This window comes from Parambassis ranga, chromosome 22 (assembly GCF_900634625.1).
Source record: "Parambassis ranga chromosome 22, fParRan2.1, whole genome shotgun sequence".
Lineage (NCBI taxonomy): Eukaryota > Metazoa > Chordata > Actinopteri > Ambassidae > Parambassis > Parambassis ranga.
In genome coordinates, this window is record NC_041042.1 from 1628307 (window position 1) to 1647308 (window position 19002).

General features: G+C 47.2%; 2 protein-coding genes across 2 annotated transcripts; both read right to left on the reverse strand.

The window, feature by feature from the left end:
• Positions 1-417: 417 nt before the first annotated feature.
• LOC114427577 (WD repeat-containing protein 89-like) lies at positions 418-2699 on the reverse strand. The gene is made up of 2 exons (XM_028395720.1): positions 2502-2699; positions 418-1839 (listed from the first exon to the last, which is right to left on the reverse strand). The coding sequence occupies exon 2, from the start codon at positions 1826-1828 to the stop codon at positions 689-691; it is 1140 nt and encodes a 379-aa protein (XP_028251521.1). The 5' UTR covers positions 1829-1839; positions 2502-2699; the 3' UTR covers positions 418-688.
• A 955-nt stretch (positions 2700-3654) lies between these two features.
• Positions 3655-18638, reverse strand: LOC114427681 (sphingosine-1-phosphate phosphatase 1-like). Its single transcript, XM_028395866.1, has 3 exons — positions 17529-18638; positions 11783-11872; positions 3655-6961 (listed from the first exon to the last, which is right to left on the reverse strand). The coding sequence occupies exons 1-3, from the start codon at positions 18336-18338 to the stop codon at positions 6410-6412; spliced, it is 1452 nt and encodes a 483-aa protein (XP_028251667.1). The 5' UTR covers positions 18339-18638; the 3' UTR covers positions 3655-6409.
• Between the last annotated feature and the right edge of the window lie 364 nt (positions 18639-19002).

Consider the following 19002-nt stretch of genomic DNA (forward strand, 5'->3'; position numbering starts at 1 on the left):
AAAATAACATTTTAGCAAAAATAGTCACTAAGTTTTAAGTTTAAGAGAATTTAAGAGAAAACTCCCACAAATCCACAAGCCCGAGCTCACAGAGCTACAGAGTCTGCAGTCCCAAATCAAAATCACGTACCATACATTCTCGTACGAGTTGTTCGAGAAAAAAATTATAAAGAAATTTCAAGAAAAATCTCTGAATTTTTTTTTATTAAAACAAATGCAAATTTTTTAAAATATATTAAAAAATTAATATAAAAAATAACATTAAAAATGTAAATTAAAAAATACATTAGATATGAATTTTAATACAAAAATTTAAAATGTAATTTAGGAGGAAAAACACATAAAACATGTGTAAGATTAAAACTCAAATAGGGCTGACTCTTCATCCCAGGTAGAATAAAGGAGGTCACACACTCAGATGGTCTCAGTATATTTATTCAAAAGTTGTTTTCATATTTCATATTACAAACCCTGATAACTTCCACAATGACTTACTAACTAAAATGCATTGAAGAGCCCCTCTCTGCACGCCTCTGTCTCATCATCATGTAAAAGTGTGAAGATAAAAAAACGTTTTTAAGCTGCCAGAAGTCTAACAAACTTAAAACTTAAGATATCATTTTTTATATTCACTTATATATAAATAAATGGCTGTTTGTTGTTGTTTCATGTGTCTGTGCAGCCTCGTCTACGTCGCCTTCTTCTCTCTGTGGCAGCCATGTTTTTTATGCGGCCTTGTTTTGAGTTTCAGCGCCGATTCGCTTTTCATGGATTCCCTTTTCTTGGTTGTCAGTTCCTCCCCTCCTGGTTTCCATAGCAACAGTTGAGCATCCTCTCCCCCCGTCACCAGGGCCTCCGCCACCACATCCCACAGGAAACAGCGCACCGTGGAGGTGTGCCCACCCTCCAGGCTCCTGAGGAGGCGGAGCCCTTTGGCGTCGCACTCCATCAGGTGGAGATCTCCGTTGTTCTTCCCGCCCACCACCAGCAGCTTCTGGGCGTCCTCAAGCCACCGGCCCCCCACCAGGTAATCCACGCCGTCGCCATCGGCCAGCGGCGTCAGGCTGCGGGTGTCGGGGGTGCTGAAGATGGTGAGCGGCTGGTCTGTGTCCAGCTGGCCGAGGTCCCACAGGTGCAGCCCCTCGTCATGACTGAGACACAGCAGCTGTGTGTGTTCCGGTCCAGACCAGCACACCCAGCCGGCCGAGGAGTCGCTGTTACAGGTGGCGAGCAGCGCGTCCTCCTCCGAGCCCCGGCTCAGGTCAAAGACGTTCACCAGGCCGTCTGTGGAGCCAGACGCCAGACGGTCTTTATCCCGGGGGTGGAAGCGCACCTGTGTGATGTCATCACTGTGCGACTCAGAATAGACCCCGAGAAGCCCGCTGCCGGGCTTCCTCAAGTCCCAGAAAACCAGGAAGCTGTCCTCGTCGTTCAGCTGCTCGGTGCCGGCACAGAGGAGCGAGTCGCCGCAGTTCGTGTCAAAGCTGCAGAAACTGTGTGACGGATCACTCTTAAACACCTGGACCGCCTCTGTGCCGGGCCGCCGCGTATCCCAGACACGCACCGTCCCATCAGCTGACCCAGAGTACAGGAGGTGAGAGGAGGTGTGGCCGAACGTGACCCCGCACAGTGGCCCGCTGTGGCCGCGGTACTCGCCCACCTGGCTCAGCGTGTCCTTGTTGTGCAGGTGCACCGTGAAGTTGGAGCAGGACACCGCCAGCAGGCCGCCGCTCGGCTGCAGGGACACATCCAGCAGGTAGGTGGGCTCCTCGGGGCAGGACCGCCGCACGATGGACAGACCACTGAGCTTCTCCTCCAAAGCCTCCATGGAAGGTCGGCCTGAGGACACACAAAGAAACAAAATCTAAATTAAATCTCATGTTTTATCAAACATATGATCAGCTGACTGTTGTTACACATGTGCTCAGTGGCAGGAACATCTGGATGCATCAAAGGCGTAATAAATCCAGATTTTAGTGGCATGACCATAAAAGTGATTCAATTTATTAATTAAAGCAGTTTCACAGCGACAACTATAAAAACGACTGTCTGAGCAAGACTTCATTCAAATATTTGAACACACATAAATATTAGGACACATCTCTGTGATTCCACATTCAATCAGCACATTGATAAGTTAATATATTTGCCAATGATCAGCACTAATCAACAATTCTTACACGTTTCTCCCAGAATAATAACATTCAGTGTAATGTGTGGTGGTAACACAGTATAACGGCGCAGCCTCGGGTGCTGCACCCTGTAGCTACAAGAAGCTAACTGAAGAAGCTAACTGAAGAAGCTAACTGAAGAAGCTAACTGAAGAAGCTAACTGAAGAAGCTAACTGAGGATTATTTGCACATTAACGCGAGCAAACACAGAACGGACTGTGGCTCTGGGTGCTGCCAGGCTGAGCCATGAGCGCAGCGGCGGTGTCTGTCAGCGTCCGTCCGCCGTGTGTGGATCATTGGAACGTGTAGCTCAAGCTAAGCTAACCCACCTGTCTGCTACAAGTTTCCACAGACGAAGGAACAACAAACGATCATCGTGACACGTCGGTCGCCATTTTACACAGAACGCCGCGTCCCACTTTGTTGATAATACGAAGAAATATGATGTTAAAATCGAATAAAATGCTCTAAAACCGTAAACACGCTGCTCACGCTGAAAACACGGCGGAAGCACTCTGCGTCACAGCCTTTACTGCACGGACGGAACTTTTCCCTTCACAACTCGGTTCCGCCTGGTGCGGACGGCTTGTTTGTTGCCCACAAGAGTTTATTTTCTTAAATCAATAGTCTAAAAAAAATGAGAAAAAATAAACATATATAAAAAACATAAGAAATCCTCAAATAATTATTTCAGAAAAATAAAAAATGTGGAAATGATTTGTCTTTGGATAGGGTACTTTGTATCACAGAATAGATTTATGAGTTCTAATTTAAAAATAAATAATAATAAACATGGAAACATCCATTAGATTTTTTCAAAGCTTTCATTCAGGTGTGAGTCCAATGCCGTCCAGCAGGTGGCAGCAGCTGCAGATTAGATCTTAGTTCAGCCTCCTTCCTATCAATATGGTTGTTCAAATGTTTTCTCTGAATTTACACGTTTCTTCTTCTTGGTTTTTTTATTCTGTACAGAATTTGTGTGCCAGTTGTTGTTTTTTGTGTCATTTGACAGACCTTACATCACAAAGCGCTTCCTGTCAGCTGTAGCCGGCCTTCTCTTGGCAGCAGGTGTCTCTTTGGGGTCCACAGTCTTTCAGAGACTCGTCTGATGTGGAGCAGCTGCTGCAGTCGGGCTGCTCTGGCCGAGCGAAGTGGAAAAAAACTGCTGAAACGCCACATAAACGTGTGTGGAGGGGAGACGACGCTCGACCATCAGACAGTAATAATCCGCTCACGTCAGAGGCTCCACTGATTCTGCTCAGGCTGGAATCAGCGGTCTGAGGAGCTGTGCAGGGGCAGACAAAAACACACAAACACTGCACGGAGGTTTGTGATGCTTCGTGTTTTCACAGCTGTTCCTGCTTCTGGCCGAAGCAGCTGCACTTCAGACATCACTCACAGAAACATCAGAGAGTCTGTGAAGCAGCATTTCTACAAACACAGCCTGTAGTTCAAAGTGAGGGGACACGAATGACCAGCACGTGATTTTATAATCATTTTATTTCAGTTAATTTCACACAAACAGAAACAAGAGCCTCATTTTGATTCAATAAAATCCCACTGATATAAAAATACTGTGAAACTGCATAAAAGGTCGTCTGATGTCCCACACTGAAGCCAGGAAGGGCTCCGTCACAGGGTGGAAGGCGGACTCCACGCCCTGTCGCCTCGGGTTTCGGAATGAACTCGTCACAACTGTGAAGCCAACGGGTTTAAAAACTAAATAAATCAGGAAGTCACGTGTTTCCACCTCAAACGAAGGCAGCGATGGAAGAAACACGCACGAAGCTACAAAGTGCAAAAGGCAGCAGGATGCAGAGAGAGAGAGGAGCCTTAAAAATCTTCCTGAATGAACGTGAAGGCACTGAGGGGAGGCTGCAGGTCATTTGGTCTACAGAGAGGGAAGAGGACATCGAGACACACATCTGTGCATGACCAAACCACAAGTTACCTCCTCAAAGATTTTACCACAACTCACTGAGTGACGTACAAACGTCTTCTAACAGCTCTGCTCTGTCTCAATGACATCAACAAAAGTGGCGTTTTAATCCAATCCGACATAAAAAAACGCAGAAAACATCGTCTTCGCCACAGCGAGTCCAGACGTTCGGGCTCCTTATTAGTGGATCTCTTTCTCTTTTCACAAACGACAGACAGAAACAAGGCCACAGGAAGTGAGAGCTGTGGGCCCAGCTCGGAGGAGGAACAGTGCATTCTGGGAACAGTGCTTTCATTTTTAGGACAGTACCGCTTAAAACGACAACATGGCGCAAAGTTAAGACTAAAGTTTGCTTCTCCTCCTGAGCGTGCCCTCTGGCAGAGCCACAGAGGTCTGACGCTCCAGATGTTACCGCCGCAGAGATGCTCAGTGACCTTCATTTACACCTGACAGCGTGGGAAATCTGAGCAACCTTTGTTATTGAAAGGTTGCTGGAGGAGCTGGACAGTGGCTGTGGTGCCATTTCATTCGAAATGTGAAATCTTTACATTAACATCCCGAACATGGAGACACAAACTCCTACGATATCAATAAATATGGAGCAGATCAGGCGTTCATGGCCATTTCCCTGCCTACAGTAGTGTCCCATCCTGACCCGAACGTTTTACACTTGACCACAAGAGGGCGCCACATACACAAACACCGCCAGTTTCAATCACTTGGAAATACAAAATGATAAATAAGTAAATATTTCTCTACTCTCTGCCTGATGGAGATCACTGAGCATCGCTCACTGCAGCAGCAGCGGCGGCAGCAGCGGCGCTGGTCCAGTTTCAGGGTAAGGTCTGGTTTCAATGGGGAGGACGAGGGGGAGGAAGTCGCATTAAACACGTTTACTTTCTGATAACTGGACGCACTTTGTGATTTCCTTCCTCCCTTGTTCACTTTTGCAACAGGAAGTCTTTCACAATATCTAATATTTCACAGTTTTCAGTTAAACTGTATCTGATGCTGTGTAAAATAAACATCACTAGATGTCACAAAAATCTAACAGACTGGTCCTTTAATTAAAAAAACTTCATTCATGTCTTCCTGTAAGCTGAACTTTATTGCTGCCGTTGGACCATGTGAGCTACAGTACTTCATGATGTGTCTGTTTAGTCACAGTGCTGCTGGGAAACATGTTGGGACGAAGGTCAAATGTGCATTTTGAGAAAAAAAAAACTCATTTAAAAAACAGTTGCAACCTTTTTAAATTAAGCTGTGATTTTAGGCAAAATATTTTTAGAAAATTGTTGAAAAATGTGAAATTTTATGCTTGAAAATTAGCAACATTTTAAATGTACATTATCGTTTACATTTTCTATCTTTTAAATATCATAATTTTACAATTTCACTTCTTTTTTTTCCAAAATATTTTGACTTCAGTCTGATTTACCTTCTTTTTAAAACTTCATGAACTTATTTTAACCTATTACTGAACCATCAGTGACCCACACTGACGTCTTCCTTCCTAACAGCAGCATAAGCTCCGCCCCCCCCCCCCCCCCCCCCCCCATCTACACAGGAAGTGGATGCATCACATCCGTGTCTGACAGGAAGTCAGTTTACAGTGTTTTCAGTCCCATCATCATCCACAGAACAACCTTTCTGTACGTTTCCCAAACAAAGCGGCGCTTCCTTCCTGCCGGATCGTACGGTATGTGCCTGATCGTTGCTTTTTTTCAGTCAGTCAGAAATCAGATGGATAACAGTCTGAGTGAAGAAACAGTGGGAGGAGCCCTTTAGGAGAAAAGTGGTGTTCAGTCCACAGGGGGGGTCAAAGGTCAAAGATGAACCTTTTCTGCACCAGGAATTGTAAAAAAAAAAAAAAATCTTCTTATTGCTCTGAGGAGGACCAGAAGTTAAGAATAACAGGCATCCATACACAGACCCACTCAGATCATTGAGGGGTTAAACCTGATTTCATCATCTGACTACTAATAAAATCTGGTGACTGGATCTATGGGGATCGATCAGTGCTCGTCAGCTGCGTTATCGAGTCTTTAAAATGAATCAAGGAGTGGATGTTCAGCTCTGGAAGAGTCCGACGTCTGATTATATTTTTTAAATAAAGAACAGATCACTCACCACAGGTCGAACTCGAAACAGTCGGGGCCGATTTTCTAAACTTTTTCTGGCTGCTTCTGATTTATGAGTCTGTGAAGCTAACCTGAACCGAGACAAACTACACATCTGATGAAACTCTGCATCCAGATCGGCATTTAGCATCTGCAGCGCCACGTCACCTCCAGCCAATCAGGAGAGCGGCGAGTAGCTGAAGAGCAGCGGCACCAGGAAGAGCACGTTGAAGCCCACCGCCCCGTAGACGATGTAGCGGTAGGGCAGCTCCACCTCCATGTGCTGTCGGGCCTTCCTCACATCATCGCTGGGAACGCCAAACACCCGGCACACCAGCGGGATGGTGACGGCCTTCATCACCGCCCGTGTGGCCATCAGCACCAGAACTCCGAGCACTAACCGCAGCATGGCGGTGCCCACCAGCCCGGCGGTGAAAGCCGGCATCGTGAAGGGGAGCTGCTCCGGCGTCGGGTCCGGCATCAGGCCCAGGAGGTGGTTGACGTGGGACGCCAGGGCCACGCCGGCGCCGGTGCCCAGGATCTGAGCGGTGTCCCCACGAGAGGTACTCCACGTGTCGAGGGTGAAGGAGAAGAGGCCGAGGCCCAGGTGGAGCGAGATGATGATGAGCGGAGCGTAGCGGCAGGTCAGGTTGAAGCCATCGATGAGGTCCAGGGCCGGCAGGAAGAAGAGCAGGATCAGGGCGCTGTACAGGACGCCGGCCATGACGTCCTGAAGGAAAGACAGAAACAGAGAGGGTGCAGGGACAGTTTAGGGTTTGTTTTAATATGTATTTGAACTGAAAGCCTGGATGTGTGTGTCTCCTCGCGTGTTCAGTGTGTGTTCTCAGTGCTCACTGCAACATAAACCTCTACAGAAACAGCACCATCATGGCTACAAGCCGACACAACCACGGAGCTCCACGCGATACTGATATTATACTGTTCACATTTTTACAGCCTCCAGTTTTCAGTCATATCAGCTGCAGAAAGCTGCAGGTCAGACAGAGACTCTCTGAGTGCAGGTCATGTGACTGCTGCTCACAGTGACTCCATCATGGCGTCCTGCTGGCTGCTGAGGAGGACAGGACTTTTCCTGAGTCTTTTAGTGTGAACGCTTTATCTCTGAGACATGCAGAACCTGTCACAGCTGCGGTGCCTCTTTTATTATCTTGCAGGTTGAAAGATCCTGACCCTGATTATCATGTTGTGTAACATGGCAGCACACTGAACTTCCTCCTCCTCTTCTTCTTCCTGCATAATAAACGTGGACAGTGGACCTTCTTTATGAGCCCATCTGCTGAGCACATGTTTATTGGTGCATTTCCTTGTGATGGACACAGGAAGTGAAAGATTGTAGACAGGAAACAGGAAGAAGAAGAAGTCAGAGAGCATCACATGGCCCTGAACTCAAACTGCTTATTTACTGATGGCAGCAGTAAACGGACAGCTGGCTTCCTGCCACCTTCAGACCTTCATGTATCACAACAGGAACTCGTCCTCCTGACTGCTGGTGTTAGCACTGGGTGCTTTTGTTAACATTATTAAATATGGCTGACTTTCATCACTGCTGTGCAGACATGTCTCACTACCTCATTGTGTTGATGTGGGTGTGCACGGTATTTACTCTCCCTGGAGGAAAGAGCTCCGTCAGGTTTGTGTAACATCACACTGTTCTCCGTCCGCCCTGCAAACGCTCTGCAGGTCGGTCACACTCCAGCAAGTTTCTGCCAGAGTTTAAATATCCATTTGGCTGCTTAAATACACGTTGCTGTGTGTGTAACAGTTAGTTATTAACTCGCGCTGAACTCTGAGCGCCAGAGTCAGCATCGCAGAAACTCGTGTCGGAGTTACAACACCAAATTTCCCAGTTTAAAGGCGACTAAGCAGCGAGATAACCGACAGGAAAACCTCTGAGAAGGTTTATCGCTTTACTGCTGCCGCTGCAAACTGTTATCAGCCCTCTGCCTTAATGACACACACAGAGTGAAAGACTGAGAGCTTTCAGCTGCCTCTAATTTTCTCCTCCACCGACAAAAAAAAGTAGAGGGAGCTCAGAAACAATGTGCTGTCTGAGCTAAAAACGTCCGGAGAGAGGACGACGAGCGGGTGGCCCCGGCGCCCTGAGGGAACAGCGTGGTACATTTGGGAGCTGGTTCAACCTGAAGTACGTAACTACCAACACAAACGAGGGATCCTGCTGTCAGGATGGGTGGCCTGGCTGTTGGCAAAACCGCTAAAAAGCAAGACTACACGTAACTGCTGCCTGCTGCTCATCTACAGTCCTTAATGACTTAATGGAGGCAGGCATCAGCAGCCATTATGTTACTGTACATTAAGGACCAAGGAGACGAAGTCGTTTTCATCAAAAACACTGTGGTACATGTGCCAACCCACCTTGAGTGTAAGCAGCACATTTGAGGTGCAGATTTGGGGAAATATTATGTTGTAAGGTTTTTGTTTGATCTTATGAGCTTAGGATCGGTGCGTGTCCTTTAAGTCCTGTGGTGCAACAAGCCGTGAAATAAACTGGACTCCAACTGAGATGAACTGATGTAAAAACCCTGCTGAGTGAAAGTCTGTCTAAACGTTCACAGATGTCAACAACACCATTGGCAGCCGGACAGCTTTCTGTCTCCGAGCTCTCTTCCTGCAGAACAAAGGGGGAGGAAGTAGTTTCTCTGGGTGTGATGACTTCCAGAACACATTAGGAGCCCTGCGGGCCTGGACCGGCAGACCTTTAATGGCTTGCCATGTGGTCGCGCTCCACTCCCTGAAACACAACAGTCCCGACACGTCCTGACTGACTGCGGGTTATCAGGTGGAAACGAGCTCTGCTGCAGCCGATGGAGGTCTGAGGTCTGGACCTGAACGTTTCTGAGAGAAATCAAGTTAAATAACCTGAGCACATGTAACATAAAGTCAAAGTGACTCCTGGGATTGTTATTTATTTAGATATGGAGCGCCGTTTCACGGTCAAAACCATAATCACAGTAATGAACTCTCTCCCAGGCAAAGCACGGTTACTCATTAAACAAACTGTGGATTTAAAGCAGTCGGCCGTGGTGCCGCGAGGGATCTGAGATGCTCTTTAATCTGGTTACATGCTAGAAAAACTAAAAATCAGGGCTGCCTCACGTCCTCCAGGATGACTCGGGCCTGGTTCCTGTAATTTGCACTCTGAGCAGTAAATTTGATTAACTGCTGAATTAATTATCCTTCTGGGTCAGGCCTTGTTTATTTGAGGAGCAAAATGAGACTTCTAACGAGATGTTAAGCAGGCAGATGTGCCTGTGGTTCCTGAGGTGGAGGTCTTGACCGCGACACCACCTGCGGGCAGCCACAAAAGGCCCTTAAAGAGAGTCTATGATGTGGGATTACCTTCTGAGTTTGTTTGGGAGGACGGCCAGTGAGCTGTAATGTCTGCCCGTCCCACACCAGCCATCCATCACTGACACAGGCACGACCACGGAGACTGTTGCCCCGGCGACAGACAGCCCAACCCTAACAACGCACCGAGGCTGACATCATTTACCAGTGAGGGATATTAACCCATGACGACGTTAATGTGACCGACGTGTGGACAGAAGAAACCAGGCAAACATCTGCGGAGAAGTTTCTGCCCAAAGATGAGATATTAGTACTCAGACTAAGTCCACATTCTTGAACCCCGTTTTATGACCATCCAGGAGTGTTTGGAATTTCCTTCTACTGCTGCAGACCTGACCGTCTTTTCTCTGGAGGAATCAAACGGATGGATCTTCGAGGATCAAAGACGCCCAGGATTCAGTGGAGTGGGTATCACTGGCTGCTGACAGCCGTGTAGTAAACTTCTAAAAGTATCATCTGCAGTTTCCATGTGTGCTGGGTGACTGTAGAGGTCAGAGCTTTGTGCTGGTGAAACACAAAGGAAATCCTCTAAAACTCAAACTGTCTAATTTAACAACACGCTGACGCCGGCTGCGTCCTTTGAAGGAAGCAGATCATGATTCTGGTCATTAAGGATGCATCACGCAGATCCTTCACGACCCAACATATTCCGGGATTCACCACACCACACTCCAACAACTGAACAAATGCTTCAATGTTAGGGAATTAGGTTGATTATTAGTTGCTAGGCAACACAAGCAGCCTTAAGGGTTATGGAGCAACACCTTCAAAAGACCTGGGACAGCTTGTAGACCCTAAATAAGGATGGACGAACAGTGCCGAGTCTCAGGGGAGGCTCTGGCCTTTTCTTTCTTGGCAGCATCAAAAACCACTCAGGTAACTCAAATACGAGGTGGAGCCTGGATGAAGCGGAGGTGGGCGGGTAGCTTGTGCTCCACCAGTCCTTTTTACAGGCTCACACTGAGAATACAGTACCTGCTGCAGGGCAGCACAGGAAGCTGCCCCCGCCCAGTGCTGCTAATGTAAGAGCAGCAGACAAAAGATGGAGCAGCAAGTTTTTGCAGGTACAAATATTTCTCAATCTGCTACGAATGCTCAGCGTTTATGGTCTTAACCACCCACAATACAGCAGAAACAGACACAAGCCTAAGCATGTCGCTGACGGGGTTAACAGACACAAACAGGCTTGGCTCACAACTAAAAATAAAGGGAGAGAGAGAGATGGGATCTGACAACAACGAAGTACTGAAGGTCTCAGTAAGACTTTGGTCCCTGTGCGGGCTGAATGCCTGGACTGACACTCAGATAACTATGAAGTCATATCAGCGAACAGCTGATACCGGCGGCCACATGACACTGAGCAGGAGCGCGGCGGCTCGCCCAGCCGGCCGAGCTTCACTCGGGCTCGTTCCTCCGTATTTTGGTGCTTTTGTTCGGAGACTAAAGTTCAGATTACACCTTCTTAAAATCGATGCATTGAAAGGTTTCCTGTTACGCGCCCTGAACACTAATTACAGTGTATGAGGAGCTTTGAATGCCCAGGTTCATTCAGAAATATGATGGTTATTGTTCCTCCACCTGGAGCCACAGTGTCTGTTTTCATGAGGAACGTTTCTCTGAGCTCACCTGAAATATATTTTCCAGCTGTTTCGTACATTTTGCTTTGGTTTTTTTTTTGTCTTCGCCTTTCTCTGATGGTACTTGAAGCCACTTTAAGAGGCACATAAGGGTTAACAGACTGATAATAGTCATAGTTTGGTATCTTCCAGCTCTGGTTTGGGTCTCTGCCTCTGGGTTTTTCAACTCAGAGGCAGCATCCTTCAAAGGGCGCGGCCTTCGGAGGCATGACATCAGAACACAGAAACGCAGCTGCCTGGGCTTTGGAAGATTCTTGACATCATCAGCTGTCACAACATGCTGCTGTCGCCATCTTAAAAAAAGTCACATATGACTTGTGCAGCCCTCAAACAGCCCTGATGTGGCCATAGAGGCAACCTCAGCCACAACAAAGGCAAAGCCAGCACCGATTACCTGCAAAACACCTTTAGCACCTGTGTGCTGTCATGTGTGTGACGCTAAAACCTGACACCAGCCCCGTTCTGGAGCTGGAGCGCTGCTTATCCTCACGTGGGTCGCCTATCATAAAGAGAAAGATTACACTCACCAGGACTGAGTGCATTCCCATGTAGATCCGGCTGGAACAGACGAGCAGACACCAGCAGAGGGCCAGGCTGAAGCCCAGTGTGACGGGGTACTGTGGAGGGAGGTGAGAGGAGATCGAGGTCACAAAAATGTCGGAATGCACTCGACACGTGTCTGATCAGAGGCGCCGTGACACATTAAATAAAATATAATCTGTCCTTTATCTGTACATTACATTATGTAACATGGTCAATAAATCTCTGACTTATATTCCTGCACGTGTGTGGTGTAACAATCCTCCATGAAATGAGATACGATTATCTGCTAATGTCCACTAGAATGACCTCCATAAATATTTCAGCAAATCTGCTGTTTCCTTATCAGAGGTGCTTGGTGCAGCAGAGAGGAGGAGGAGGAGAGGCCAGGCGAGGTGATCTGTATCAATCAGCCACACTAGGACGCATGAAGTTTTCAGACAAAGCACGATAACTGGTTAAAATTCAATATAATGTTGCTTAAGCAGAGTTCACACTGCTGCTGTTCTCCCCTCATGTGACTCAGATTATTTGTTTTCTAATGCGTGAAGGAGTTCTGGGTCACATGACCACGAGGCCAGCGATCAGAGCTGTGAGACTACACGTGATGCAGACTCCCACTCTCACCCCTGAATGCCATTTTTGGTAAGCTGCAAGCTTCAGTTTAAATTAATGATTCTGTAAGTGACCAAAAGTAAATGGGCTTTGGTTTTTAGTTGTAAATGTATTCTGACATTTGATGGAAATGTTCCTGTTTCCAGACTAACTGTTCAAACTTCCATTCATTGAGCACTGCTGCAGCTTTAGAGCAGATGATGAGGATTTAGATGTGAAGATAGATAGTGTGATAGAAATGATCCTCACAGGTTGCTGTGAATGAACTTGTCTGTCCGGACCTCAAAGCCACCTGCTCACTGACCTCAGCACCCTTGGACAGGAACCAGACACATGGAGGGGCTGGGCGTCCACATGCTTTTGTCCACATACTGTCTGTGACACACTTCAGGGTTTTTCCTGCCTGGGTGAAGAACTGACCTACTGATGTGTCTTTAACCACTGACTTCACCTCAAAGGGTCATTTATGAACCCTGAGACCTCTGTGGAAAACAAGGTCAGTGCAGTGTGTGTGTGTGTGTGTCACACGCTCTGGCCTTGCGGCTGTGACCGCTGTGGTCTCCTCGTACAAAGTTTCATGGACATGCTGCGCTTTTGGTGTGGCTTGTGGTTCTCTGCAAACGCACACATTCACACACAGAGCGCACAGACCCCAGGGTGTGTTGTGTTTGACTTTGCAACACAGCCAATATGTAAAGTAACCTGTTTAGAGGCTGTGAGTTGTGAACACCCCCCTTTATGTTTAAACCCTGTGCCACCACAGATAAGGACCAAACTTTGACCTAATTACTCATGAACCTATTTACAGAGCGGTCGGTTCAGAAACGACAAAACATCACACATCTGCAGAACAAAGTGTCAACAAGGCAGAAACTCTGAACAAATGCGGACCAAGACTTTAGGACATATTAAACCGTGTTAATTCATAAACAACTGACACAAAAATGAGCTGTGACGGGCTTGTTTTCCTCATGGCACCTTGGATTTTCACAATAAAACCAACAACAATCAGTGGTGTAGCGACTCCACAGCATGTTGGATGTCTTTTGTTGACACTTCATTTCTCTGATTGGTTGTACAGTACGTCTTTCTGAATGCATCCAGATTAGGTGTATATAGTTGGTACGGCCCCCTGAAAACGCCACCCAGACCCACAGAGACTAATTCTTTGTATTAAAAAGGCTGCAGGAAGGCAGCATCAGACCTGCCTGACTCCCTTTTAATCCAGATCTCTGCACCACCTGTCGGTCAGGATGACATTTGTTGCACCGAGCTGTAAACACGTTTATTTCTACTGTACATGTATTTGTTTAACATGGAGGTCAGTGGGGACTGACTAACTTTTGGACTCAGCCTCTAGTGGACACTGAAGGAACTGCACTGTGTACGTTTCATGTTAGCGTAGCATTAAAAACAGGATCGAAGGTGGCTGTAAAAGCACAATGTAAACCTGGAGGCTGGAGTCCTGCTGCATGCTGCTAAAGTCATTCATGCTCGCAGGAAGAGCCCACCTACTGTTCCCGCTCCAACAGGAAGTCCCACACAAAGCCTGTTTACCGAGTTGTTTTCTGTTCTGGCTCTACAGAATGTTTATGTTCTTATATCACCTTTACTTTCCATCACTCAGCTCCATCAGCTCAGACCCCCACCCTGTCGTCCTCTCTCTGCTCCCTACAGTCTGCATGACTCCCTGCTCCTCCACTGGGCTCCCTCCATCTCTGGCCCTCTACAGTCTCGTCTCATCTCCTCTCAGCTACCATCTGGTCTTTCCTGTCTTCTTCTCCAGTTGCTCTTTTCCATCCTCTTACCAGTATCTTCCATCAGAAAGACATGTGGGTCTGGTTACTGTCTGAGCTGTGGGATGGGAGGAGGACCGCCTCACTGCAGCCCTTCCACATCCAAACATTCCAGCTTTGCTCCGACAATCCAGCAGCAAGAAACAGCTACAGCGCCGTACAATGGGACGTGCAGGACAACAGCTTCCTCTTCCTCGAGAGCTCCAACATCCTCCTCTGCTCAGAGGGCGGAACTGAACTGTGTACACGGCAGAGTATGGAGATTTAGGTCTGAAGACCTAGCTGTCCAACGGTTCAATTAAGTCCGAAGACAGCTGCACAAAACATCTCAGAGTCTGACTGAACGGAAACAACCGGCCATCTTTGTAACTTCTAAAATGAAAGTGCATGTGTTCCCTGAGTCTCCACAGAAGGAGGAAAGTACCAAGTCAGAAATACGTCAAGGTGAAACTACAATCATCCTTTGACAGTGATCGTTAAGTTTCACCGCCACTGTCTCCTGGCAACACTGAAGGCGTGAGCCAGACTGGAAACAAGGCTGGTATGAATTAAGATTAGGCCATTTACAGGGATCACTTCACAGGGATCCACCTAGGAACTATTTAATTTGAACTATTTAATAATAACAGAAGTGAAGAGGCTGCATGGAGGATCAGTGAAACCTCTTTAAAGACCTCTAACAAGTCCAGCAGTCCTGCTTCAAACTCATCACACAGCCGAGGAGTCCAGTATGAGACAGAATGAGAGACGTGGTTCAGTCTGCATCCATCTGCTGGTCCACACAAGCTGTTTTCAGAAATAAATGGAGGTCGCTCTGAACCAGGTTTAACTACATTTCTACATTTAGGCTGAGGAAGAGGCAGACTTGTTGTGAAAGCAGAGATAGCAACACTAAATCAGCCTTATCTCAGACGTGCACACTTGAAGGTCAGGGATTGGCTCTGTTATCTCATGCCTTGGGTCAAGCAGACAGGGCCGAAGGGTGTCATAAATCAATCCAGCCTCTAGTCTGCTGTGATTCAAACTTTAAAAACATGGAGATCTTATTTAACAATTCACAGTGGCTGTGCCTGTTTTCCAACCACACACACACACACACACACAAGTATTATTACCAGCTTGTCTGCCAGTTAGTCCTATGTGAACCTGCCTGCTAGTTAGTTCATTTTGAGTTAAATATACCATCAAATCCTGACATTTTAGAAGCTCTACAGTAGCTTCTGTGAGCGACAACCCCTTACAAAGACAGATGAATGCGAATAAATGCACCGGAGCCATCATTAGCAAACACTATGCTGTGACAACTCCAGATTAGACATTTCCACAGGTGTCACATGTGCAATGTGTTATAAACTCTGTGATACACTGTGTTTAGCTGAGCACGCCACCATGTTTTTTCCAGTGTCACATTGACGTCATTTGGCGAATGCTACGCTACATATTAAACATGTCAGGACTCCGGGAGGAGCCGACGCTGAGGCGCCACTACTGGAAACAAACATCAGAAGAAACTGGAACTTTTAAGATGTAACAAAGAGGCTGGAAACAATGAGAGCAAAGGTCCGAGTCTTGAGACAGAAACCCGGACCTACTGCTGTGGGTAACAAACAGAACTCTGCCTTTCCAACACGTCCAGCTGAAGACGTCACTGTCACGTCAGGCCGATCATTTCAGAGGTGCCTCTCCCTTGTGCACACTGTAATCAATAATGAGGAACTGCGTGTCACATGAGCGACAACGACCGATCATCACTTCCTCTAACGTCTCAGTTGAGTTTGGTCATTTTCTGCTGACTAACTTTTTACAAACTAACGTCACTCTGGTGGAGCCGTCTCTCTGGCCTCTCTGCCGTCCACTGACCGTGTCCCTCTCTGTGTGGACGCAGTAAGACAATAGAAGTGGACTATCACAGACCCTGTGTTGGTTTTGACAGACTGGACACAATGCAGTGTTGTTCCTCCTGAGTGAATAGGAAGAGAGGAAGAAAAGAGAAACAGACAGAGGCTTGTTCAAACAGAATTCCTGCATGGACGTTGTTTCAGGGATTTAAACTTCTGTATGGACTTATTAATGATGCCGGATACCGGAATGGTCACATATGCTGTGAGTGCAGAAAGAAAAGAAAGAGAATAAAATCATGAAGCACACCGAGCCTTGACTAGATTTTCAGAAGTCAGAGGACATTACAGCCTCTGCTGGTTTGTTTGTTTGTTTGTTTGTAGACTTTTAGTCCCGTTGAGCCCACACTGAGCTCGACTTCACTGTAGTACACACAGTACAAAGTCAATAAGTGTGCTCAGCGCCGGCTGCTGTCACTGTATCCACCAGCCGACCGATCATTAAATGTTAATGAAGCAGTGACAGACGAGTGACTTCAGAGAGCAAAGTCTCAGTGATCTCATAACAGGAGCTGGCACTAGGTCTCTGGTGTTGATACATAGAGAGGAGGAAGCAAAGATGGTGATCATTTATATTTAGATTGACAGGTCTGACATCCAATCAAAGCTGAAGCACACAAGTCTACAGATGTGCATGTTCATCCAGAGCTCCATCCCCTGTTACCATCAGAGCAACATGCATCACTGATGATAACAGGACACATGTAGCACGCACGCTAGTTCCATGTTTGCTGTGAACATTTGTGGAAGTGTCCTGAAAAATAACTGACTGTGCTGCCCAAGTTAGCATCCTGATGAGTAAAATATATACCCGACTTATTTATCAGAACCGTTTCCATAGCAACGGTCTGTTCCTCAGACATTAACAGACCCCAAAGTGCCAGAACCTACCAAGCAGATGACACACGGTCATGTAATCATTAAGTGATAATCATTATCAGAAAAATAATGGATCAGCTGACCGGACCCTGTGATCAATTAAGTCCCTTTCTCCAAAAAAAAACACTGAAATGTATTTTGTTTTTTGATGAGCAAACAACCACATCTTAACTTTTGTTCCAAAATTGTTGAAATGTGGTGAATTACTTGTTAATTAACTTTACTTAACTAGTTAATTAACAAGTAATTAACTTTACTTAACTAATTAATTAACAAGTAATTAAGTTTAACAAGTAATTAACTTTACTTAACTAGTTAATTAACAAGTAATTAACTTTACTTAACTAGTTAATTAACAAGTAATTAACTTCTAAGTAATTAGAAAGTGTCCCTGAGAATTGCAAGACTTGCAAAATTAAATATTTTGAAAATTGTGATGTTTAATTTTACAATAAATGTAAAGCTCTGTTGGTGGACATGGGGGGACGTGTCTCCTGCCCACCTCTCCTCATGCCCTGCTGTGTTCGGGTGTACCGGTACTTTACCTCCCAGCGGCCCAGAGTCATGAAGAACAGGGAGAAGGGGATGGCGGTTCCGGACATGGCGTGCGTGGACGGCATGCTGTACTCGGAGTTGTAAAACATCTCCACCTTGACCACCGGCGGTGAGGCGGGCCGGGACCAGCCGATCACATCCTTGGTGCACTGGCCCAGGTACATGACCCAGACCCACACCATGATCAGCCGGCGGCCCACGAAGGCGTCCACGGTCCACATGACGAACGGGAAGAAGGTGATGTAGAAGAGCTCGTTGCCCAGCTCGGTTCCGAAGGTGAACAGGTAGAACAGGAACCGGTTCTCGATCAGGAACTCCTGCCCGGCGTCGCCCGTTAGGGAGTTCTTGCGGAGGGGCTTCACCGTGCTGCTCCGTGGGGGACTGCCGTCGTCCCGCTCCGCTGTGGGGTCCGGTCCTGCCCCGCTGCGACCGAGCTGACCTGCGGTGTCTCCCCCGGCGGTGGCCGCGGACACCGCTGCTCCGTTCTGGGGGGACGCTTCACTTCCCTCCGTGGGCTTTTTCGCAACGTTACAATCCGTCTTCCTCTTTCGAGCCCCCGCTGCTCGTGTTTGTACTTTCCCTCCTTCCCCAGACCCCATGTCGCTCTCAGTGTCCCCGGATCCGTGCTGATGGCATGCCCCGTTGTTGTGCGTGTGACTCCGGTCCGCTGCCTGGCTGCTGCAACCAGAGGTCTCCGTGCCCGTTCTGGAAAACGTCCCCCGTACCCCGCAAATTTGCTGGAAGCGGGCGACGAGGTGCGGGTCTCGGAGGTAGTGGTACAGCTGCTTCATTTTCTCCATGTCTAATCCCGGGTTTAAAGACTCCCACAGCCGAGAGGAGGATCACGGACTCCGCTACTTTCTCCCCCAAAACACTGGATGCTAGCTCCACAGCTAACGTTAGCTAGCTAACCCGTGCATCATGGCAGAGCGGCGCTGAGCGGCGGAACCAGGACCGTCACTAAAGTGCAGCAAGTTGCAGACAACTCGTAAATGTTCGTATTTCAAAAAAAGACTAAATCTAGTTTTCCGTGAACGAAGACGTTTCTGTTCCGACAGACTCCGGATCACGCGTTCAGCGTCCCGCTATCTGCAACTGACAGCTCCACGGAGCAGTCCGGGGAGCGCGCCGTCGATGCTGCGTTCAAGTACCAACGGAAGTGTGGGATATCAGTCTCCAGCGACTTAAAGCGGTCGTGTTTCAAAGGCAGGAACTTCCTGTAGCTGAATTACGGATTCCCGAGTATCAACGTGCAGAATAAAAACAATATAGAGACCTTTTAACCCTAAACTTATCTTTATTTCACATTAATATATTGTGTGAAAATTCCCTTTAATATAAACCACTGATAAAAAATCCGACTTTAGTTGGAGGACGTGAAAGCAACAATAGTTCTTGCGCGCACGTATAGTGGATTCACTCATGACGTGAGAACGTAACGTGCCCGCGCTTTGTTTATCTATC